At 36.5% G+C, this 26,728-nt stretch overlaps 1 protein-coding gene across 3 annotated transcripts in view; it reads right to left on the bottom strand.

Annotated features, from left to right (window-relative positions):
* Window positions 1–26,728, bottom strand: part of cfap74 (cilia and flagella associated protein 74) — a 58,592-nt gene that overhangs the window by 13,843 nt on the left and 18,021 nt on the right. For all 3 annotated transcript variants that reach the window (XM_031904865.1, XM_012966130.3, NM_001197252.1), the window contains 19 exon segments: window positions 25,721–25,878; window positions 25,124–25,328; window positions 23,600–23,782; window positions 21,649–21,822; window positions 19,892–20,010; window positions 19,162–19,228; window positions 18,606–18,695; window positions 17,762–17,941; window positions 15,726–15,897; window positions 14,432–14,526; window positions 13,860–13,982; window positions 13,432–13,553; window positions 11,313–11,441; window positions 9,990–10,077; window positions 7,846–8,019; window positions 5,112–5,245; window positions 4,683–4,959; window positions 1,209–1,352; window positions 67–209 (listed from right to left, as the gene is read on the bottom strand). In XM_031904865.1, coding sequence (XP_031760725.1) covers window positions 67–209; window positions 1,209–1,352; window positions 4,683–4,959; window positions 5,112–5,245; window positions 7,846–8,019; window positions 9,990–10,077; window positions 11,313–11,441; window positions 13,432–13,553; window positions 13,860–13,982; window positions 14,432–14,526; window positions 15,726–15,897; window positions 17,762–17,941; window positions 18,606–18,695; window positions 19,162–19,228; window positions 19,892–20,010; window positions 21,649–21,822; window positions 23,600–23,782; window positions 25,124–25,328; window positions 25,721–25,878 — 2,777 coding nt within the window.

The following is a 26,728-nucleotide window of genomic DNA, read 5'->3' as shown; positions in this document are numbered from 1 at the left end:
CTACTGGGGCACAAACCTGAAAAGCAACATCCGACTAAACTGTAAGCAATTCTGTTACATTCTTACTTGACTTTTATGTCTTCAGGTTTTGGTAACTCTGTGGGAACTGAATGCATCAGCTGTGGGCCCTTTTCTTTTGGGTGCTGTTTTGGGGAAGGGAGAGGTTTTTTTTCCTTCTTTCCAGACATTACTTTTTTTTCTTTTCTACCCTGAAAAAGAATGCAAGGAAATCCTTTAAATAATAGCCACAAAACAGCGTTGTTAATATGAAAGATTTCTAACATCTGGTATATTCTAGAAATGCTATGAATTTCTGTGTCTCTATTTACTAGTATGACTCCCCATATTTATTCTTGCTGATTTTCTACACAAACTTCTTGTGTAGAAGTTGGACAGCACCGCCTCAGTCTAGGCCTGTGGATAAACGCAGGCCAAGAATAAGCGCTCTTCTGTGTCTGATATTGTACATTAGCTTTGACTTTGTTGAGAATTCGTGCAGACCCAAACAATGCACAGGTTCTGTTGCTTTTTTTTAAAGTTTGTTATGTTTTAACACACAACCTGTTTTACATGTCACTTAACTTTGTTAGAGTAGGGTGAACAAATTTTGCCAAATACCAGCTTGTTAAAAAGAAACATATTCAATAGATTAATGATCATGTGGAAAGAGACACCTTACTGTCTCAGTGATAAGAATTCTTCATTGCTTTTAATAGGAAAGCACTAATTAAACTTAAAGTGACAAAATGTACCTATCTATCAATCTATCCTTAGCCTGGATAAGAAGTGGAAGAAGGCCAAAGGAACACGATTTTTTATTTTTTAACATTTTTCTCAGTTTACAGGCAATCCAGAGACTTCATTAACAAGCCAGCACATTATGGCAATTTGGTCTTACATAATAGGAGTATTATCAAGGTGTGAAATTAATGTTCATCACAGTAAAATTCCCCCACTCTCTATGCATTCTTATGGGATTTTTAGAGGCGTATTTATCAATAAGTAAAAGTTAGAATTCGCACTTTGTTAAATACCCTTCTAATAATTCCAGAGCATTGAAAAGAGAGTGGGGGCATTTTACTGTGGTGAGCTCTAATTTCACACTTTAATAAATCTGCCCCATGTGACTGCAACTTGGCACTGGTGCATGGGTATCAGACTCAAGTTTTTAGTGAAGGCACCTTCACAGTGCCCAATATATGGCATACCTGCATTTCTTTCTCCAACATCTGTGTGGCCTCTGTTTCCATAGTGGCCTGAGCTTCAGTAGCTCGGCGTACAATATGTATTGCCTCCTCTCTGATTTCCTTTTGTGAGAGCAAAGGCTGGAACGAAACCTGGATCTTGCATCTCTGCAAAGAGATGTCATCAAAACACACATTCGTTAAAGGTCAAAGAAAGTTAAATTTACTGTCGGGGTGCCAGCATGTTAACGAGGCATCCTTTGGCAGACTCTCACTTGTGCAGTAGAGTACAATTTTTTGATTTTGATCTACTGTGCATGTTCTACTGTGCAAGTCTATGTGGCCGATTTATTAAAATTTTGTTATATTTGCTATTAAAAAACAAAAATGCAAATACAGATGAAAGTATTTTCAGAAAACTTGAATAGTTGTGGTTTATTAAAGAAAAAAAAACGCCCAAAATTCAAATGAAAAAACTCAGCTAGTAACAGCCGCCAAGTTTCTATAGACGTAAGTGGGGATTGTCTCCGAAGATTTCAAGCAACTTGTATTTTAATTTTATTTTTTTACACGTTTATTGAAACAGTTGTGATTTTTTTTCCATGCCATAATGAGACTGTGACTGTGATATTTTTTGTTAAATATGCTAGTCCACTAGAATTTCAGTAACAAATGCTTACATTTTGATGCCCCTAAGGGTGAAGACACACGGAGCTACTAGTAGCAGCTACTTTTCATGGCTACAGAAAGAGACAATGCTAATCATTTACTAATGACTGTCTCTACGTGTGTTTTAACAGAAGCTATTCTGAGTATTGTCCGTGGCAGGGTATTTTCTGGGGTTTAGGAGCTGTGACAAGTAGCTGCTACAAAGTAGCTCTGTGTGTCTTCACCCTAAGTCTGCACTAGGGAGGACTGAGAAAGATAAGAAACATGCCAACATGGTGCTGAGCTACTTTTTTCCCCAGGGCTTGTACATTTTTACTATATAATTAATGATTATATTTGCTGAGGGGGTATCCAGCATATTAGCACCCTCCCCAATGAATTTCCTTTTTCTTGAGACTTAATTTAATAAATGTAAAACCACAAAACAATTCTGTATTCAGTTTTTTTGTTACTTACATGGCGCCTACATATAGGCAAATATTGGAAAGACACAAAATCTATTTTGAAGACTAAAGCTGAAGGCAAAATACTCTTCTGCTAAATACCCACAGTGTCAAGTTGTAGAAACAACCTGTTCTTTTCCAAAGAGAAATAATATTTAAAAGATGTATTCCTGCAGAAGGCCTTTTCCATAATGTATGAATGTATCTTTTTGTACAGTAATATATGTGCATAGCAATTTTTAGCCACTTTTGTATAACAAATGTCCTATTTTACACAGAGTTTCTATTATCAGCAATGTAAATGTGTGCTCTGCAGTCTGGTTTCAGCTTCAATAACTGCGCCCATGGCTACATAGCAGCTTATTTACATAAAATGTAGCTTATAAATCAAACTGAATTTTTATCAGTGCATTATATTTAAGTCCATACAAAACCAATTCAAAACCCATGCATTTTGGGTGTTACCCCACATTACCCCACACCCCACATTACATAACCCAAATAAAAATTGTTCAGTTTGTAGCAACACAGCAACATTATGCATGCAGCCGGCTGGCTTTCAGTGTATAGATTTTCTTACTTCTGAGGCAGAGTATTTAAAGTGTAAATAGATTTGTTTGTGAATGCTTCCTAAAGCCATTTTGTACATGAAATATGTCATTAATAAAGAAAATGTACAGAAGCCCATATGCAAAGGTGTCACAAGATGAACTGTCAGTTTTAAACAAATGTTTTGTAACAGCCTATCATGCTCACTCCACTTTTATAAAACATTATTACAGGTATTGGACCTGTTATCCAGAATACTTGAGACCTGGGCTTTTCCAGATATAGGATCTTTCTGTAATTTGGGTCTCCATATTTTATGTCTTCTAAAATCATTTAAACATTGAATAAATCCAATATGATTGTTTTGCTTCCAATAAGGATTGATTTTTTTCTTAGTTAGGATCAAGTACAAGGTACTTGTTTATTATTACAGAGAAAAAAAATAAATGTAAAAATATTTGATTGAGTCTGGGGAGATGATCTTCATATAATGTGATTCCATGCCTATTCTACATGCAAGTAACTCATTAAAGCACAGCTTTTTGTACATTTCAATGCAATTACTTCTGCAGCAATATATAAAGTGCCTATACATTTTGGACCTTTGGTTACCAAAGCATCTGAAAAACTGGATACACATCAACCCTTGTTTTTCAAATGATTTGATAAATGAACCTTTCAGTGCATATTTGGTTGCAATCCTCTCACTACACTGCCACATTTAAACTGAATTATTCTAAAACAATCTGACACACAGTCAGAAAGAATAAAACAACTTTGCAGGCAACTAAATTCCTTGGATCACAGTGATCTGCTATTTACAGTGTCTATTAGACATACACAGATAACTTGAACACCATTTTCCCATTATGTATGAAACAATCAGTGATGCCCTGTAAGAAATCATAACATCTGCATAATATTTCCGTGTACAAATCAGAAGCAATGACAGACTTTTGACACTCCCTGCACCAGGCAACGTAAACTTGAAACATAAGTGATACACTGTTTACAAGTATTCTCAAATAAATTCTGTATAATTGTTTTTCATTCTCTTTACAGGCACAATGACAGTCCCTCAGTCTGAACATTTTCTCCTTTCATCCACAAGTCAGATAGAACTTTCTGTTCTTGTGCCACAAGAGGGCAATATAAAAGTCCTAGTATTATTCACAGTTATTCTATTACAATGTATATGTGTAGAGCATATACGAGTATCTGCCTATACTATATGGTGCTGTTTTTTACTAACTAAAAGAAAATCAGAGCTGCAGGTTACAGTTCTGCACTGGCCAAGGGTATTGAATACACATTTTAAACACTTGGAAGAGTACAGCTGATGGGGGCAGTTCAGTACTGAAACAGGGACTGATAGTGATGCCAGTAAGATTTTACATGAGAGAGATAAAGATATAAATATAAGGATGGGGTGAAATATTAAATTTTTGTGTGCATTGCATTTGTTTGTATATATATATATTAAGGGGGACGATGGAGCTTAATTTAGAATTGTGAGAAATTTCACAGACAACAATTAAAATGAAATAACAGTATGTTTAAAGGCTTTTTAATAGCCATTATGATTATAAATACTGGACAGATGCAAAACTTTTGGGCATATCCTTTACTTTGCTTTAGTGAATACAATAATTTTAAATAAGACTCTCTATGCAGAATAAACAATGTTCATATGTTGTACTGAAAATTAATAGACAGAGTGAAAATGAATCTAATTATAAAGGAGGGTACATTTTTCCATCAAAAATGAGGGCAAATATTTATGTTGCATAACGTATATTTGTACAGAGCATTAGCAATAACAGCTCTACTGGTTTACCTGTCCTGGAAGAACAGTGCCGACTGCTGGGGAAATGGTGATTGGATAATCTTCTGGTACATGGAACTCAAATGATGTGGGTCCAATAGGAGCAATGTCTCCTTTACCAATCCTTGGAACCGGATGGGTGAACTCATTACGGCTGGTATGTGAATTGATAACGTGTAATGTTGCAATGGAGGCATCATTTAAAGCTGTTGCAGGGAATTGTATCAAAGAGTGAGACAACGCTAAAGGTGGATGGACCCCAATGGCTTTGCAAGAGACTTTGAATTGCCTAACAATACACATAAAGGAAACAAAGTAATCAGTTTGGCCAAATTAATGATTAGTTAATTATCATATATAATTAAAGTATGTTTATTGTCACTTGCCCAGTAACCCAGCACTGCAGAATATGTTGGTACAATGTACATAAAAATATTTTACCTGTTAATTGCAGACTTGCACGTTAGTTCAAATTTATATTCTTTGGCCTTTTCTGCTCTAAATATAACATCCAACTTCACAGTCTCCAGAGGGAGCAGTGTTCCGAATCCATCATTAGGCTGAATCTCTACATACTATTAATGAAAGTAAAATAAATATACTTAATAAAGCAAAGGATAAAAACCAACAGTTTCTTTCTTTGCTGCATTTGTTAATTGCACTGGACTGGTCAAACGTTATTGCAAATATGAAAATCATCTAGAATAAGGGCTGTAAATCTGTACCAGTGTGGGAGCAAACTCAATCAGCATTAATGAGCTTATTGCAAGTTAGGCTAAGCACACTGGTTACTATAGTTTACTGCACCGAAATAAATTTGTGCCTTAATTAAAGCACAAATGCTGCTGGCAAGTACTTCGGCATTTTTCATAATATGACCCTAGAGACACAGTTTCATTTTCAATATACACGGCATTTTATATAATTATGATATGTTATTTTGCATTAGCAGTGTAAGGTTGAAACCCCATAAGTATATTTACAGTGTTCCAATAGCATATTAACCTCATTCGTATTGCCAAAAATGCAACAAGAGCATTAAAGGATAAAGAAAGGTAAAAACTAAGTAAGCTTTATCAGAAAGGTCTATGTAAATACAGCCATAAGCATTCACAAAAATGCTGCACTGACTTCTGTCAAAAGATTTCTTGGGTCTGTAATTCCTGTGCCAGAGACACACAGCTCTCCGCTGTCTCCCCTTTCCTGCTCCCCCCTCCCTCAAGAATGCTAAGAACTCACTCCCCCCCCCTTAGGAATATGGATCTGAGCCAATCAGCAGGAAGCTGACTTATAAGGATTGATTTACTAATTTACGAATCCGAATCCCGAATGGGAAAAAATCGGATTGGAAACATTTTGCGGCTTTTTCGTAGCCGTTACGACTTTTTCGTAGCCGTTACGACTTGAGCGAATTGTTGCTACTTTTTCATAGCCATTATGACTTTTGTGAATTGTCGCGACTTTTTCATAGCCATTGTGACTTTCGTGAATTGTCGCGACTTTTTCATAGCCATTATAATTTTCGTGAATTGTCGCAACTTTTGCATAGCCATTATGACTTTCGTGAATTGTCGCGACTTTTGCATAGCCATTACGACTTTCGTGAATTGTTTCGACTTTTTCGTATTCAGCGCCAATTCGCAAAATACCGATCATTACGAAAAAAATGCATTCGGACGCTTTTCGGACGTTCGTGGATTAGTAAATGTGCCCCATAGTCTTATAAACTGAGCATGTACACTTGGTCTTGGTCTCGGTGCAGGAGTGAGGCATTATGGGAACTTTCTTTACACAGCTCAGTGTTTTTTCTTCCTGTTTGGCTTCTGATCATCTGGGCAGGTGAAATATGGGAAGACATAAGGGCACTATTGAGACAACGAAGGTATGCCTGCAGCTTGAGATTAACTCTTTATTAGCCTTTCCTTCTCCTTTAAACACCCTGTACAACATGGTGACAGAGTATGATTGGGATACTAGTGACAGATGGAGGTAGGTTTGTGGGTGCGGTATGTGTGTCCCCTTTGGAACCCCCCCAGCTTGTGCATTATTTAAATGTGGAACATATTAAAGCTCAGTATTTTAAAATTACCAGAAATCCTTTCTCTCTACATGCAGTTGGTTATTTTGTTAGATTTTGTTTGTTAGCTCTAATACATATGCTTGGAAAGGGAGCACCCCAAAAGATATATTAGATATAACTGTCAATGAAATTCTGACCCAACTCCTACATGAGGAGAAAATGGAGAGGCAGAAGCTAAGAGGGAAATAGTAATGTAATTTGATTATTTCAGAAACAGTACATAATTTTAATTGATTATATTTAGAAAGTTTCTTATTTCAGTATGAAACACGAATTCAGAACACGCCAATAAACACTAATTTGCAGCAAAGACCTACAGTTTAAGGTGTCCTCCATTATTCTATATGATGTATATGGTTATGTAGTGCTACAACAGGAGCACAGGAGTGACAGCCTGTCTAAAGGAGTTAGCTAAACTTGAATACTGGAATTGGAAGAATTTTGGTCCTACAGCAAAGTGCTCTGCACAAATTCCATGGGCACAATATAATGTCCCTTAGGACTACGGCACTCTGAAAGGATTAATAATGAAGCCTAATATCGTCTGCAGAATCTTGCCAAATAATATGATGGACATGATAACAGTTCCATAGGGACACAGACTATGTGGCCATACACAGAGCGATAAAAGCTGTAGATGGAGTCAGCAGCTTACCAGCCAGTGCATGGGGCCATCAGAGAGGCCTACCCCACCGATATTTGCCCAAAAAACAGGCATATGTTGATTGGGCAGGTTTAAAAATCCCATTGAGACAAGGAGGGCATCGACTTGTTCATGTGGTCCCTGACAGCCCCAACGTCCTACATCCTGTTACTGTGATTTGATTGTTGGGCCTCCGGCCCAAATGATCAGATCAATCCGAATGCCCAACTCAGATGGGCACATTGGAGAAAGATCCACTTTTTGGCAACCACATCAAACAAGCAGGTCTTTCAGTGTATGGGCACTTTAAGCAGTGTGATACTTCCTGTGATAAACACCAGTACATGCAAATGAACCAGATATAATTGATCTGCTCTTCATGCAGAATAAAATAATATATTTTACAAACATTTATATATTCACAGGTCTATTACATACTGATGTTTGTGTACCTCAGGGATTCCAACAAATCCAAAGTCTTGGGGCAGTATAGACTTATTCGTTAGCTGAAGTGATGCCTGGACAGCTTCTACAATAGTACAGTATCCAAAATCCACTTCAGTTGGGCTGATTTCCAGATCTGAAGAAGTAACAATCGCATGAACTGTGAAAGGAACAGGCCGGGTCTGAAAGCATAATGAAAGAAGCACTGACTGACAGAGTCACCAAGGGTACAACCTGGATAGGTTTTAAAAATCCTAAAGATTTGTTATTTATGTTTATACAAAATAAATGTCTGGTGTGGTGCCACAGTACATGTTTGGCATTTTATGGAAGTATTTTGATTCAGAAAGGTATAAAATGCAAAAGATAATAATGGAAGCAGCAACTAAAGAGTAATGCATGTATAATTAATTTATCTTCTGGCAGACTGCAGTCCCTTCAGGCTTTATTACTTGGTGCCTTTATTCATACTACCAGCATGACTGCAGTCATTTAATGAGCAAAATTACAGAAAAATGTTTGCTCAGCAGCCTGCTACAGACATAAGCCTTGTATTGTGGCATGATTTTACCTGGCAACTTGGCTTCCTTACCTACATTCATCTGAATATCAGTTAAGGGAAAACACTCAATTTCACTCTGTATCAATATTATCTACTTCAGTACATCACATTTGTATACATTAACATAGAGGCAGAGCAGTACTGGACTGTAAATTCCTAGAGCTATTGGTAGATGTGGCCCTTTTCATGCTGGCCAAAAATCACCCTATTGGATGATTAAATCCATCCTATTTGATGTTCATTTTTTTTTAAGGTATGGTGATCCAAATTATTGAAAAATCCATTATCTGGAAAACCCCAGGTCCCAAGCATCACAGATGATAGATCCTATACCTGTAAAGTCAAATGAACTAGCAGAGTAGATTTCAGTTGAATGCAAATAAATCTACACTATGGCTATGCAGCATATTCAAAAACAAGCCACTCAGTTACGGAGAGCAATAACACCTTATTAATGTTAAAATTGCACATTTATTAAGTACATTCTCGCAAAAAACAACAAACATTGGGCCAATAATCAGCAAAAACAATCATGAGACATCTTTCAGTCTGTTCACAGCACAAATACTTGTTATTCACATCAGTAGAAGCCTTTGGGTTCTAAAACTTGCGTTGCATCGCAACAGATTCTTGTGTCTCTACTATAATGTGATGTGCATTTTCAAATGCTAACAAATATTTTCTGTGTGGTCTTCAACTTCTGGTGAAGCATTTCTTTCCACAGGGGACTGCATGTTCAAAAATGATATTGTGAGGGTAAGGGAACTGAGATAAATATTATTGCAAGGAAACATTTGCGGCACAGGAAGCCTATACATTTCTCAGTTCTAGGACAACCTCTCTCTCGTTTCTACTGACCACGTCTGCAAGTAGCTTAAATTCTGGAGTCACTTGCCAGTCATAGTCAAGAGAATAGACACTGAATGAGATGAATATTGTCCATCAGAATGGATTGATAGTAACTACGTGTATAGAAGCATACATCACCCCACCATTATTGATAAAGTGAGAAGCCCATAGCATACCCTCTCATTTCTGTCTGTTTGAATATAAAATAGCACATGGGAGAGGATAACCAATACTGTGGAAAAAAATAAACTGAGCAGAAAATTAAGAGTTAAGTAAAGGATGAAAATAGACAATGGGTTATATCTGACTCTGCACTTGCACAACCTGAATATATTTGATTCTGCATTGGTACTGCTGGAAAACATTTGATTCCACAGTTTTACTGCTTCAGTAATCTAAACTCTGTAGCAATAGGCCTTCTTAGTTTATATACTAGGTTACTGTACATTTGTATTAATAAAATATATTTAACTCTGCATTTGTTCTGTTGGGAAATATGGTTCTTTGAATTTCCACTGCTGTACCACTGTACCAAAAGTGTACTGTATGCAGATTTGTAAGGTGTAGGAATGTGACTGTGTTTTTCACTGCTAAATGGGTTAGTTATAGGAGCTTAACTAGCAGTTGAAGGGTTACTATTTTTGTCTAGGCAAAAAAACACATAAGAATCAAAGATGGGGGTCCAAATGGGACCATAAATCCCTAGTTATTTATCAGAAAGCTCTGAAACCAGTAGCTAACCTGATCAGCAACTGTTATTGTCATTGGCGCTTCCAAAACTCCAGTGTCCTTGTCAAAGCATGTGCCGGCATCCTCTGGGAGAGAATGTCTGGAAATAAAATAGAAACAATCAATCAAACAATCAGAGATATGCTCTTTCCTACAAGGTTCTGTAACATTTATGCATGTTAGTGTATAGATAGGTCTGTATAGGTATATATATGTGCGCTTACACTTCTTAGGGGGAGATTTATCAATATTCAAGTTACATTTTATTTCATGATTAGAGTTTTTTTAGAGCTTAAACTCACACAATTCGAATTATGGTTCAAAAACTCGAATGTCGTATTTATTTAGTACAAAATAATGAAAAAACTCAAATATAAAACTTTATAAAGTAGTCAATGGAAGTTGTCCTAGGCAAGCCATATTTTCAATTTAAGATTTTCCATTTTTTTGAGTTTTTTTTCGAATTAATAAATAAGCGAGAATTCAAAATGTGACTTTATTGGAATTAGAAAAATTCACAAACTCGAAACTTGATTCCAATTATTCCTATATTCTACTAAAAATATAAAGGATTAGATATAAGGAAAACACTTCAGTGATATCTAAGGGACAATATTTGTTACCTATTTAAAGTCAGTATAGGCTGATATGTACTACAAGTATGGGATCCGTTGTATGTTAACCTGTTATCCAGAAAGTTCCAAATTATGGAAAGGCTATCGCAAATAGAATCCATTATAAGCAAATAATTCAAAATTTTAAAAATAATTTCCTTTTTCTCTGTAATAACAAACAGTACCTTGTTCTTGATCCCAACTAAAATATACTTAATCTGTAAAAACAATCAAGGCAAAACAATCCTGTTGGGTTTAATTAAGGCTTAAATTATTTTTTAGTAGACCTATTTTATGGAGATCCAAATTAGAGAAAGATCCCTTACCTGGAAAACCCAAGATCCCAAGCATTCTAGATAACAGGTCCCATACCTACATTACTCAAAAATCTAATTAACCAAACATAAGCCAATTAATGTTTACAATCTGCTTTTTCTTGGGGACTTGGACTTCAAACTATAAAGTTAATTCTCTGTCCATATGTCTCTATGAATTTGACACACATTAACGTTGAACCCAAGCCTCTGAGGATGAGGGACATTACCCCAAAGCCATTATGTAATCAGAGCAGATTTGAATTAATAACACACACAATAATCAAAGACAGCCAACATAGAACAACATATGCTCTTTCTTACCTGAACAGTGCCTATATTAGCATATTACTTTTTCAAGCAAATCTTCAAGCCAAATCATGGTTTTTTTTCTTGAATGCACTCACCTTGGTAAGAACTTTAGCTGAACACTGAAAGAAGACTGTGCTTGGATGAAACCAGTTTTGGGAAGCAGCTCCATGTGGTTTTTCAATTCCTTACATACTTCAAACTTTAAACGTAGGGCAGTCCTTGCTCTGCAGCACAAGTATACATATTCACATGTACATGCAAACGATACTTCAAAAGAAAAACATGCAATATTTATCTTTATATTTTGATTCTGGCCTTTACTGACAAAATGATTATGAGGCAACATTTGCAATACTGTTCAAAAACATGGTTGGACAATACCAGCAATAGATTCATGGTCCGGTCCCCCTATTTTTCTATTTTGAGCAATAAATGGGGCCTTGCTAATGTATTTATGATCAGTGGAAAAATAACAACATGACAATATGAGAAGAAAGGCTTAGACCTACAGTGTCAGCAATTACATGAATCCCCCCCTTTGGATACAGTTGAGATAATATATATAATAAATTTAGCTATTGGGATGAGCAGTATAGAATATATTCAGAGAAACTGGACACTTTAAAAAAGGTTGGACAGACAGACAGACAGGCATGTATCTATTGAATATTGGAGGAAATGGGAGTTGGCAGGTGGCGTTCTTCAGGCATCAGTCAACCACAGATTCATCCATATTTGTTCATCTATTTGCTGCTATAGATTGCATGTCAGTAATTCATTATACACCTGTGTTAACAATGGGGTTGGCTCAAATAGCTATATGTCAGTATACCTTTTTTATTTTCATGTTTTATTTATTAAAATTAAAAAAAAAAACTATTTTATGCCTACTAGTCAAGAAAAAAGTTGGCAGCATGCAATGTCTTAAAGAACATTAAAGAACAATTTTAGAAAGATGGCTTGTCGTTGGTCAGTTGCTGGGACTGATTCTGGGCAAGCCATGAAACACCTTGATAATAAGCAGACATAAGTAGACAGGCCTATGCAGCAACACAGGTTACCTTGTGAAAGGAGGCACCATACTGACCTGTTCAAAAACATCACTTTAACTATCAGCTTGTGTCAAGAGGCATCCACTATCACTTTGCCCATGAGTTCATTTACCATAAAACCAAGACTGCTTAAAGGACAAGGAATGTCTTTGGAAAATATAGTCTTCTAATAAAAGCCTTAACTAAATACCTTAAGTACAGCTGTCTAATGCACGCCACCCACAGTCCTTTGTCTGCAGCAGTGCACTGGAAAAAAAATGCTGAATTCTCTTTGAAAATTACCCATAATTCATATGGAGAGAAAGACCTAGACCAGAGCATGCACCTTGAAATCAGCAGCAGGAATGGGATTGGTTAGTGCAAGCAAGACAGCAATTTGCAGGGTAAAGGGGACAGATTATGTTGGTTCATGCGCAAAGACACTGCATCACCCATAACTAATTACGTCATTCAGGAAAACATGGCGGTGTGATTTAGCGACACAGACCACATAATGAAAGTGAATGTAAGTCAGGGAAGCACTTTTTACAGAATATAACTTAGCAATTAGGTTCAGCTCAATATAATTTGTTAGTGGGAATATGCAGGTAAGAAAGGCTTTCCTTGCTCTTTAACATTGCAGGAGTACGTAAGCCTGAAAGTTTCTCATAGTAGCACTAAGTACATTTAAATGCCCTAAAGATAGTAGGTAAGAAGACATCAGGCTACAAAAATTCAGTCAGTCTCCTGTTTTATTTGACAGCAACAATCACCTGACCCACAAGGATTAATTCCAAGCTATTAATCATCCAGATGACAATATCTCTGGAATCATGTTATATGCTGATGAGCTGGGTCATGCAAACTGTGCATTAGTTTTGATTTCATTGTATAACACAGTTGAGCTGCTTAAAGAAAACTCAGTCGGTTTAGCCAATGATCCTCATTGCCGTTATAGTATAGCTGCCAGTCTACAGCAAGAAATTCAATCAAACTGATCAGTCAATAAAACAAAACTCTTCTGTATATGATCAGATTCCATATAAACCAATTAAGCAGCAGATGGGTCAATTGACTGGTTAACCTGAAAATCAATTCTAAATGGACAACTTAATGCAGAGGAAAACAAACATAAAAAACACCAAACAAATTGCAGTTATGCTTCAGTTGACAGGTTATATACCTGTTGTGAACCATAATACTGTCTTGATACAATCGATCATATGTGCATATCTTCAGATCAATGTTTGAATTTGGAAGATAGACAGGTACATCAATAGCATCACCAGTAACCAAGACAGGAATCTACAGGAAAGAGTTAATTTCAGAAAGTTAGTACAGATTAGATAGTGTAGAAATACAAAAATAACTTCTGTTTATATGATATGTTTAATAAAAGCCACTAGTGAAATTGCAAACAGCACAGGCAGTGGTTAATGCCTTTATATTACTTATTTACTCTCTTCTTATTGCTAAAGACATATACACATCCCTTATGAAAACAAAAAGATTTTAATTTTACTGTGTAGAAGTTCTATAGTTCTATTTAAGAATGCATCTGCAGTTTATAACTTATAACATTAAGAATGATAGGAAGTGTGGAATACTTACTGTTTTACAGCTGGAGTTATCAAATGTAATTTCAAACTGTGCAAAGCTTTTTCCAGGAACCATCGGAGTGAAAATTACTGGGATCTTTACTGTGCCCAAAGGTCCTATTTCACCTTCTGTAATCTAAAATTAGAATTCAGAAACACTTAATGCAGTTTAAGGGAAAATCATTTTTGTGTCAAAAAATGAGAAAACAAAATAATAATCTGGCTCTTAAACTAACCTGTCTAACCAGTCTACACAAGTAGAAGAATTTGAATAAAACAGCTTATTATTTTATATGGTAAAAAAAAGTTTGCAGATCATACTGAATAAGCACTATTCCATATGTATAACAAGATAAATTTAACTAAAAATACAAGTTATATAATCAAGAGTAAAGATGGATGAGTTCAAATGGACACGAACCTCCAGCTGTTGTTCAACTATAAATATAAGTAGCCTCTGACAGTCTTTGAGAATACTGGATATTCTCTGCTGCAGAATAGCTTTGGTCTGTTTCTACCTGCCACAAAGATTAGTGGCATGTTATAATCTAATTATACCACTAATGACATGTCAATTCCACTTACCTCACCCAGTTTGATTTCTAGCACACCTTCTTCAGAATACACTTCCAAAACATTGTCTTCGCTTACAGGGGCTGCACCTGGTTCTTTAATATGCTCTATAACAAGTATATGATAGAAATTATATGGAACAGCAAGACATATCAGCTGTTATATTAAATATTTAGCTACTACAGGGTCCATTCCCCTCACTAAATTGTGCTTAGACTAGAATACTTTAGTTGATAAGGAATCACAAACTAACTTTTCTCTACTGCTGATATACCTGTTTTTTTACCAATGGTTATCAGGCTGTCTGTGCCCCTGATTGCTTCTTGTAAAGGGAACTATCATCCTACACAGAGAACCTAAAATTAAAGATTCCCTTAGCTAATAACAAAGTTATAGCTGCATTAAAACATGGCTAATTCCCTATAGTTCCAGGGCAAATAAGCATTAACCCTTGTATTTCAATTTATCAATGTTGTGGGCCAAATCAGGACAATCAGATCATTTGCCCCCCAGACCAATGATCATCATAATAGGGTCCCACAGAGACCTTTAGAGTATTTGGTCCTTGTTTAACCAGACTTTCAAACCTTGGCCCAGCAGAGAAAGAGTCAGAAGATTTTACAATATATGGCCAGATTTAATCCTCCTTACACTGCTTTGAGGACAGCACCATAGTTTAAGTGCTACTGCCCAATTAGAGGAGATAATAAAGACTGCAGTATGAAGCAAAGGACATAAAAAAGCCCAATTTAAGTCTGCAAGAGCAAGTGTTGGCGTTTTCAAACTGACTCAAGATCTGTTGACACTATCACTTATACGTGTTCACCAAATGTCTCACATTTCTCCCTTTCGCGAGCAGGTCCCTCCCCCTACTATCTCCTAACAATATCCAATTGCAACTGTGAATAATTTTTTGGAAATTTGTTTGTTGGTATATTTTTTTTTAACATAAATAAAAATAATAATACCTGAATGTGTCTTCACAACAAAAATAGATTTCACCAATATGAACAAGCTTTAAGGCATTTTTCTGGTGTAAATGTAAATACATATTTTCAGTTTGCAAATTAAAAAGCTGACTGGTTGTTACCATCACTGACCAACAACCAAAAGACATATTGTACCTTTTTTTTATTAGTCTTAATTTTTATTGTGGAAAATCTAAAATCAGGCTTAATAATGCTTGTTGCGATAAAGCACATTCATGCACAATGAGCTGTATTAATTCTAATTAAGAATCATAAATATCCTCCACAAACAAAAAGTCGCCATCCTTAACATTCTCAAATTGAAAAATTAACCGTACCTTCAGTTGCTTCATTTGTTATTGTGAGAATCCTTTCTTCTTTAGGCTGGGGACTCTCAGAGAGCTCCTCCCTACTTTGAGTTTCAGTCTGTTGTGACATATGTTGATCAGAATGGTCTTGCACTGGAGACACTAGGGATGTTTCAGTCTCTTTGTGTAAATTTGGAGAAGCCTAAGCAATAAAAAAATGTATGTGAAATAAATATTTATTTTTATAATATAAATAGTTGGGGTATGTTATGTCTGCAGGGGAACTCCCTTGCAGAAGCCTATATAAGGGAGTGCACAAATCAGCCACCTCCTCTTTTTGCCTAAGAATATCAAGGCAGGAGTGAAGACAGTTGTGGCCAAAGCAAGTGGGAGAATGATTCTTTTAGGGCTAGTAAGTAAACAGTAGTTGGGTGTTCACTCTAGGAGTGAAAGGTCGTTAAGTTAGCCAGAAAAGACAGTCTGTTGTCCCAACGAGGAGTAACTATTTTGAGGTAGAATCCCGAGTGATGTTTGGGTGTAGGTTAGAGAAGAACCGGGTGACGCTTGGGTACTGTATATGGGACGTTGCAGAGAAACAAAAAAAAGGTTTATTAGGAAGAGTAGACCCCTGTACGTCTAACGCCACTCTGCCTTTGCATTCCTACACAACAGGGGTCCTGGAGGCTTCAGGAGAGGAAAGCTGTGTGAGTGTATAAAACAGAAAGAGAAATTGCTGAAGTATTGCTTATTGTGTAACTAATATTCTTGAGTCAGCAACCAGTGCCCCAGTCTGTAACCTGCCTCCCTGCAAGATGCTGCTCAATAAATGTGTGCCTGTTTCATTGCATCACTGTGTATCATGCCTGCCACTTACAGTAAAGGTGGCCATACACGTTACGATCTCCTTGTTTGGCAAGGTCGGCAAACAAGCAGATCTTCTCAAAATATGCCCACCTAAGGTGGGTGATATTGCGTTAATTTGAACATTTGGTCCTAGGGTTTGGGGAATCATTGATGCAGTCCTCAATCCGATGGGAAAATCAAACTTGCTCGATTAACACCTGGATGATTTTCGATTGGGAAGGTCTGTCAGGGGGCCTTTAAGGCCTTGCTCATTGTAATACAAGTATTTCATGCTTTCTTTGTACACTACAGAGTTCATTCCTAAGGTGGCACAACTACTTTCTAATTATATTCATGCAGATGCAAATACCAGACACGTAATATTTTTGAGATTGGGATATACTGTAGACAGCAACAGAAGGTCCTCTGCACTCACCCATTATAAATATATATAGAACATTAAGATAATCCCAAAACAGGGATTGTTTGTCTATATATCGCAATATACTTCAAGCTGAACTGCCCAGTCCTACAATCGCTTTTATTTGATTCATTAATGGTCCAACTCTTACAATGCTGCAACAAATCGGCCTATGGGTTGAATCGACGGATACCATACCAGTGGCCATACATGTTAGAAGCTGCAGTTCTTCAATTCTTTTCAGCCTCCAAGTGCAATTATTAATACCTTTTTTGACATAAGCTCTGTCCTTTCCCTGATATATTAATTTACAAACCAGTAGATGCAAGAGCTGGTATGCTAATGGTAGTTAAATGGCATCAATTACTGCCCAGTGTACATTGCACTTCAGTCTACTGGTTGTGCAGTCCAATTGCGATATGTGTCCATGCTTTCTTTGTGTCTTTGAGCAGACATTAGGTGCAGGGCTCTTGATATACCTACTGCTGATTTCATTTGCAGAATGGTGCACTGGTAGCATTGGGGACAATATCCCTTAGTTGTTGGTTACAACCTTTTAGCATGTCATTCAGAGTGAAGTGCAAAGCTTTACGTCTGACAGCTGCAAATTCAGAGCAGTGGTATTGTATTTTTGGCAAATATGTTTTTAATGAGTCCTTTAGTCCTTCTTTTAGTGGGACACTGTGCTTATAGAGTTATGTCTACTGTATTATTATGACCTTTGCTTTGAATCCCAACATTTGTATTGTCTTTCAAACTGTTTAAAAACATTTTGAATGATTTAAACCCTTCTTACACTTACAATTTTTTTCATGCTTGCAACGTGTGCCGTCTCTGCCTCACAAGTACCGCTGTCATGAGTCAATGTGTGAATAGAAAATTTGGTTCCAAGAGCTCCATGGTTTATCAAGGTAATAGTCTGTATTACTGTCTCTCCAACCACATGTGTACCAAAGTCAATATGCTCTTTTTCTAAAGCCAGCTGTGAGAAAAACACATTTATTGGTATTATTTTACCAGTAGCCAAATAAATATTTAACATGTAGCACCATGTGGCACCATTTTATTACATACATTACACAGTAGACTGCCTCTGTAAACACAAACATGCATAAATACTTATGGTAACTCTTCATTCACACAGTGCATAGTTTCCAAAGTACAGTCAGAGCAGATGTACACAAAAATAACAGCACAGGCTGTCTAAATATGTTAAACACAGCAAAGGAACTAAAAAGACAAACAAATCAGTCATCACACAGGTTATACAGTATGTCAAAATAAGTGACAAGTGGCAACTCTACTAGAACCTGTAACTCAATATGTTTCAAGCTTGCTTTTGTTTTGTTTTTTTTTTTTTGTTTTGCATGATCAAAACACTGGAAGCAGGAAGATTCTCCAGCTGAATTGTGCTTGGTAGTAGTTTTTATATATTTTTTGAAAAAACAAATGAAACTGCCTCACACAATTATAAGACTTTGAAACAAATATTCCAGTGACTATAATTATCTGAGACAAAGGCATGCAAAAAAATATAATGAGCAGGTTCCTCATAAGCCTTGTGTAATAGCTTAAAATAATTTACCTAATAATACAGTGATACTGTATTTGTTGCTGCCTGCCAACTTACCCTAAAAAAAACTTACCTCACATTTTTTCGTCATGCACTTTACTGGAATACAAAAAGGACCAGTCTGGGCCAATAATTTCACTTCTCCTTCTAAATCTTCATTTATCTGGCAAATGAAATGAAGGCACAGCCTTAAGAGCAATGCAGCACATACTAGCTGTTCAGATTCAGACTACTAGACATCAAGTGTTAATATGAAGCCATGCAGAGTACTGTTAGGCAAGAAATAAGAAAGACAACCATACAACCAACGCAGACTAAGCTCAAGATGAGCCAAACTATTCATTAGGGATAGTGCCAAAGCAAATCTGAACCCTTGAATTCATGTAACTTTAAAGTCCTGAACACTTGAATGCAACAATTTTTATTTCACAGATGATGCAATTATTTTCCTTATTTCAGATAGAAATATACAAATTGGGTTCAGATTTTTTTGTGCAGTTGCAGCACATGCGACTTGCATGTGGCCACATGCATGCTGGAATTCTGTGAAAACACTCAATTTGCATGCTATGATATAATAATAAATTATACACATCTCTCCTATAATACATACATAGTGCATTACTTACCATTGGTTTAAATATTACTACCATTTCACATGACATTCCTGCAGACATTGCCCCAGGTGGATCAAATCTAAAAAAAAAGTTCAGTTTTGAAATATTTATAAACTGGTAAATCTAAATGGTAAATGATGATAAATTACCAGCAATTGCCAAGAATTGATGGCAGGTCTTGTTTATTTCTGATGAAACACAGGGTGGGACATTTAATATTTTGCAACAATATCACATCACTCTGCTCTTTTTTACAGGCCTTAGATTATTAGGACTGTCATACAACTAAGATTTATGTGGGGGGCACACTGCATATATGCAATGATGCAAGTGAACAGACAAGTAGGATGTAAAACACGCATATGAGACAGTGCAGACATAACGGCATGGAAACCAAAAATTAATAGGAACCCTTGACTGCATAGTTGAATGGAAAAAGCATGTAACAGGTAAAGCACCTTAGCTTAGCAAGAAGAGAACTCGAGTTGACATCAGTAGAGAAAAGGAAAATAAAAACAGAAACACTTAAAAAACAGGACTAACAAGAGAACAGAAAGGTATAAAATACTGCATAAAAACAAAAACCAAGGTTTTACTAAGATATTGTGTTAACAAAAAGTACACATAAAAATCATAGAATACATAGTAAAATATTATATATAAATATTACATACACATATTTCTGAAAACTGGTATAAGAATGCAGCAGCAACATTCTGAATGCAATAATAATGGTGCTTACTGTATTGTAATGAAATCCTTCAAGTGCTCACTGACTCCCACCAGCTTGCAGAAGTTAATTGTGTATGATGCATTGGTCAAAGTTATTCTTTTCTTGTAAATTTTACCCACATCAAGGTTCTGAAGGTCAGAGAAAAATAAAATTCATGTACACAGCAAAAAGCGGAAATCCAATTTCATATTTAAAATGCTGTTGAACAGAAAATTAATTGTTAGATTTTTATGTAGAAGAGCAAAATGAATGTTCACCATAAGGGACCCTCATTCTGGGTGTCTATCTAGAAGATCTCTCTAATCTCACCCTAACTGAGCAACTGCTTTGGGACCCAAGAGGGGCAGCCACATGGTTTGGGAACCATTGGCCTATAATGATCCAGACATCATCTTCATTAATATATTTATCCATAGCAAACTGACTATTAAGCTAAGAAGCTTATCCTGCTGAAGCTGCTATTTCCTGCTGATGTGTATGTAGCCTGGTAGATGAAGAATGATATCTAATAAAGTAAAATCTGCTAACAACACTTTTATAATACAATTTATCCAGGTTGTTTCTAACTGTACTCCTGTGCAGTGGCCTTCTTGCGCATTACTGCACATGGGAACACAAGAGTTAATTGATCCCAGTCTTCCCTATAGAGAGTGCACTGAAACACCAAACTGCACAACATGCTGCACATCCACCTTTATCTGTTTTCCATATTACAGTACAGTATTTATAGAGAAGACTGGGGTTGATTAATTCCTGCAAAAAAAAAAGTCACCACACAGCAATGCAAACTAATGCCCCTGTGCAAGAGCCCTTAGGCGGATAAACACAGGCTAAGAAACTGCCCCTACGCTTCAATCAGAGATCTTCTGTGTCTGCACCCACTGCTTAGGCCCGGTTGCAGGCACACAAAGCAGATTTTGGCCCCAAAACAAGTGAGTATACATTCTGGAGCCAAAATCCGCTCTGTGTTACTGCACCTGGGCCAATGCACTGATTAAAGCATAGGGTCAGATTCTCAACAGGCGGCTTATGCCACGTGATGGGACTTTGGCCTGTCGAGAATCTGACCCTATGCACATGAAAAACAAAGTGATAATAACCTGCCTTAAAAAAATAAGGTTATACCTAACCATTTCACAGATTTGTGTTTATTTAAAGAGAACCTGTCACCAACACATGACAAGCTGTATATTAAAAGTTCTTTAAAATTGAAATATGAAACCCAAATTCTTTTTCAAGTTAATTCATCTGTTATAAATGTATTTAAACATCTGACCTGTCAACTGAGGAGGGGTAGCAACTACTTTATCTATCCATTGAGCACTTCCTAGATGGCAAATGCATAAGATTTTGGGGTGATACAAAGCTTGCCTTTATAACAGTGTTCACAAAATGGTGCCTGTTTGCCTGCCTGCCATGACTGTAAATTCCAAGACTGAAGGGAAAAAAATGAAATAGTTTATATAGTTTAAATAAAGTTTATTTTGCTAACTAACATGATAGAAAAGGATATGGAATTATTACTTAGGGTGACAAGCATCAACCCTTTAAGCATCAACTGCTTTTCACAAGAATGACACTTCTTTTTATATACATATTACACTACAGGGACCTTTTACAACACTTGATTTTTTCTGATTTCGAGTCAAAACTCGAAAAAGTTGAAGAAAAAAATTGCTGGTTTTTCAAGATTTACTTTGCGTTAGATGTCAGATGATGAGTTTTAGTAAATCTTCCCCTAGGCATTTGGAATATATTCCACTAACCTTAAAATGAACAAGGTTTGGTTTACTATGAAAGGGACAGCCCTTAAACTCATGTCCCGAGACCACCTGCTTTTCAACAATGCCACTACGAAGCTTCTGTAATCTCTCTGCCATTATCTCCATCTCCATTTTGCTGCCTCTCTGTAGGTTCATATCAGTTTCTTCCTTTGGGACCTTCAAACATGCATAAGGAAGGACATTTTTTTATTAAACGGGTTAGTGCAAAGTAATATACAAAGATACAGAACAGGAAAATTATTTCAAGAGGCCATTAATCTAAAATAATTCAGGGTAAACTTTATCATATATTATTATCATCACATGAATAGGTTTACCAACAATAACCTACAGACTGCACAGATTTCAACTTAAAGGGATTCTGTCATGGGAAGATATGTTTTTTTTTACAAAATGCATCAGTTAATAGGCCTCCAGACGTTTTCCTTGAAAAGCAGAAGTTGGTCAGAATGTAAACAGGTAATTATGTCCCCTGTGCTGCTGACTGAAGGCTTGAGAAAACATTTGAAAACCAACACATTATGCAATACTAAGTCAGGGTGATTGTTGGGTGCATAGGTCATATATCCCAAATCCTCGAAATAAAAAGATGCCATTATATTGCATACCAATTGTTAAATATGTTCGGTATTTATCTCATAATTTTGCAACCTTGTATCTTTCAGCTGCTGATAAACTTTAAAAATAGAAACATGTTTACAGAAACAACAGATTTATTTATGCATAGCGCTTGACCTGAAATATTCCTGCAGGAGGTGATACTGAAATCATCAGCACATCTGACTGTTATGTTCACTTATAGAAATAGAAATACTGCAGAGGCAGTAGCTGCAAAGATAATTATCCTGATATGAGGAATGAACATACCTAGGGCTTACTGGTCACTTCTGATTATAGCTGGGCATTAAACAGGCTACTTCAGCCTTACATCTGTATTCACATACACTAATATACATACAAGACGAAAGGAAGCATATAATACACAAGAGTATTATATTCCACAATGAATGGCTTGTGTCCAAATATGTGCAGACTGTTACTAACTCACTTCTTTAATCAGCACAGATAAATGTTGTAGACTGTAACTGAATTCTATGCAGCCATGTAGAACACATCTAAATTGATCACTGGTACTTTTCAGCATTATGCATTTGGGTTTTATTTGTGGCTGCACAAAAGGAATGTAAGTGCCTAGAAATGAATAGAAAATATACTCTTCTTAAATCATTTTAACATGCTGCTCCGTTTTCTCAGACCCTGCACAGTTGTGGTGGGATGAATTAGGAATGGAGAGAGTTGAGAAGCATTAGGGGGAAACCAAAGTTGACACAATTGTGCTGCACCTCTTGACACAATTGTGCAACCCTATTCTTTCAGCACTGGAGGAACCCTGGAGCTACCACCTTGTCTGACAGTAATGCACAACTCAAAACAGAAGGCAGTAGGGACTAAGTGGCCCCAAGCTCAATTATAGGGAAGTGAAAGGAAAACATTTTGATGCAAGTACCTTTTATAAAAGTGGTTTTAGGCACAACTTACTGCAGGAAAAAGCTCAAGTAGCCCACTGCACTTGGGGACTTACATGAGCCCTACAGAGGTGTGATGTAAGGGATATCATTGTATACTTTTCTCAAATTAGTGCAAAGCTGTTTTTAAATGCATTGTATTATCACACAATTTTCTTTTTATTTGCCACAATCAAAGTAACCAGTAGGCTGCATGTTACTAAATTTGATTCCTATTATGAAAGCAACAATAAAATGTGAAAATATCTTATCACCACATCACAAAGTTAGTGTAATGAGACAGATTGCTAGAATACCCACAGGTAAGGTTGTGTTCCACATGCTGATAATTAGACTTTAAAATAGAAAATAAAAATATAAGATCATACGGGTTTAAAAGACCTGGCTGCTGCACAAACATACTGCACCTTGTGTGGCTTATAGTTTTGACTCCACAATCCCACAAACTCTGGCTGAGCAAGTGATTCTGCTTCTTCTTCCTCAGAACTATATGTAAATCTTGGTGGTACATCTGGAGACTTCTCTTCCACACTGCTGCTTGTCTCTTCATCAGATGAGAATGACAAAGGTGAAGGTGAACGCCAGTTTCCCTGTTAAAATTTGCAAAGTATAAATCCTAAACATTCAGAAAAACAATTAGATAGGAGTTCTTAAGCTATGCAACACCATATTTTGGAATCAAGTCATTCTCTAAACTAAGATATTTCCTTAAGACTACCATAATTCTCAGGCCTTCTTAGATTTTTACTAGGTGGCAAACTGCTTTAAGGACAAAAACACAGCAGCTACTTGTCACAGCTACAAAACGCCAGAAAATCCCCTGCCATAGACAATATTGAGAATAGCCTCTGCTACAACACAAATACAGACAATTATTAGGAAATTATCAGCATTACTTATTTTTGTAGCCATGACAAGTAGCTGCTACTAATAGCTCCATGTGTCTTCATCCTAAAATAAATTAAGGGGTATATTTATAATGCTGTGTAAAAAGTGGAGTGAAGCATTACTGTTATGTTTTACAGGACAACCAATCAGCTATTAGATTTCAACTGTTAGAAAACCAAATCAAAGCATCTGATTGGCTGCTATGAACACATCACTGGTAATTTTTTACACAGCATGATAAATATACCCCTAAGTGTATCACAGACCAAAACGTACAGCCCAAATGTTTGCTCAAATCCAATTAACTCATTAGAATTATGTGTTACACAGCATTTTGTGTATAACCACAAAGCCTTCTCCTGGTGCTTTATATATACTGCAAAAGTGCCCCATTGCCCCCAAATATGCATCTTAAAAGTGCCGAACCTACACAGTAAAACTAAAATTAAGAGAAATCACTCAGTGAAACAGAATATTTATTGCAGCACATTTGCTGTTATTGAAAGCTAAACAGTTATAATGACTGGGATACCATTATTACCAGCAAATGTGAGCTGAAACCACTTTTTGTCCAGCTTACTGGCTTTTAAAATTTTTGTGTGCATCCTTTTGATCCAGGAAAAGAAGGTTATGCAGCTCCTATAGAGTCAAGGGAGCAAGGGAGCTGGTGGCAATCAGCACGTGGCACTGTAGCAGATAGCCTGAACCCACAGGGAACTGAAGTCTGTATAACTGCAGGGTTGTGACTGGCTATGCCTCTTCTACCGTGGTTCTGGCAGGGACCATTAGAACACACCCACCCCTCCTTTGAAACACAGATAGGGACCATAGCATATCAATAGGGAGCTCCAATAATGGGCTATTTTTTTTTTTAAGTTAATGATAATTTTTAGCCCAGTGTGAAACCAGCACCATATCTTATTCATTATTGGCTACAATACTGTTATGTTATATGTCTCCTATGATATAACTTTGATATGAGATGAATCTTCTGTTTACAGTGTATGTCGGCATCAAATACAAAATCATTGCTAAGTAGAAACCTGAGGATCCTTTTTTTCCTCTGGCTCAGGATAGACGACAGATTTAATGTACTGCATGGTCTTGGCACGGAGTTTGCTGCTCTTGCGACCTTTGCTCAGGTCCAAGGAAGACACCTGCTTTCTCTGTTTTTCCTGCATGGATTCTTCTTTCAGTAGTCGGCTGATAATTTCTTGTTTCTGTATTCTCTGTTGTTCTTCAAATTCTCTTAAAAAAGTAATGTTAATGTCTTTTAGAAAACAATAGCTGCATTAGTGCTGCAGAGAATGGTTAATACTTAAATCTGTTAAATAATCACTCTGCCTCATTTGTAACTTTCACATCCAAAAAGAAATGACCCTGCACTATAGTTTCAGGGTGCACAGTGTGTAATTTGTAACTTTAGCATGGTTCAAGCTGTTTTTTTTGGTATTCAACTGGATAATTGGTGTGAAATGTTCTACAGTCCTAGACTTTAATTCTGTTTACTGTAACTGTGTACTGTTACTGTATAAAGCAGCAATACTATATTAGCTTAGGAAGGAGAGAAATAGGAGCTTTGTTATTGCAGAAAATGATTTAATTGTTGTTGTTGACAAATAATGCACATGGGCACTTACTGCTTCCTTTTTTCAAACTCTTTCAGTCGCTTTTGATGGATAATAAATTTGGTAACATCTTCACCCCTAGCAAGCACAGACTCATTTTCCAGTATCTCCTGCTTCTTGGCCTTCATAGCTTCTGCTTTAGTTCGAGCCTCAATGACCCGCAGATTTTCCTGTCACAAGAAAACAATAATTAAGGCTTATAACATACTGATCATTTTTCAAGTACAGGTATAGGACCCATTATCCAGAATGCTTGGGACCAAGGGTATTCCGGATAAGGGGTCTTTCCATAATTTGGATCTCCACACCTTAAGTCTACTAAAAAATTAATAAAACATTAATTAAACCCAATAGGATTGTTTTGCATCCAATAAGGATTATTTATATCTTAGTTGGGATCAATTACAAGGTTCTGTTTTATTTCTACATAAAAAAAGAAAATCAGTTTTAAAATTCTGAATTATTTGCTTATAATGGAGCCTATGGGAGACGGGCTTTCCGTAATTCGGAGCTTTCTGGATAACGGGTCCGATACCTGTATTTAGCTACTTCATTTTTGGCACCTAAAAACACACCACTGGTACTTTTTTGGGCAATCCTCACCCTAAACACTTAGGGGCTGATTTATCAATGTCCAAATTTCAGACTTCAAAAATCAAGTGGGAAAAAATTGTATTAGAAAAAAAATTGTATTAGAAATGAAAATTTTGGTACGAAAATATTGTGGTATGATCTGAAAGTTCAATTTTCGTATCCGAATGATCGTAAAAGACGCAAAAAAACTTCGCAGAAAAAGTCGCAGAAAATGCACACAGTTCTAAAACGATTTTTTTTTTAATCGTACCCAATCGTAGATTGAGAAATGGGCCCCTGTGAGAGTAGTGTAGTTTCTCAGTCTAAAATTTCAGAAAATACACCAGCATTGGCACTTTCAGGTGATTCCTATTTAATACAATGGAAGTCTCCAAATCTCATGCATTTTTCCTGATGAACCACAGAAAATCACCATATGTGTATCAC

This window comes from Xenopus tropicalis, chromosome 7 (assembly GCF_000004195.4).
Source record: "Xenopus tropicalis strain Nigerian chromosome 7, UCB_Xtro_10.0, whole genome shotgun sequence".
Classification (NCBI taxonomy): domain Eukaryota; kingdom Metazoa; phylum Chordata; class Amphibia; order Anura; family Pipidae; genus Xenopus; species Xenopus tropicalis.
This window is presented reverse-complemented; position numbering and strand designations above follow the sequence as displayed.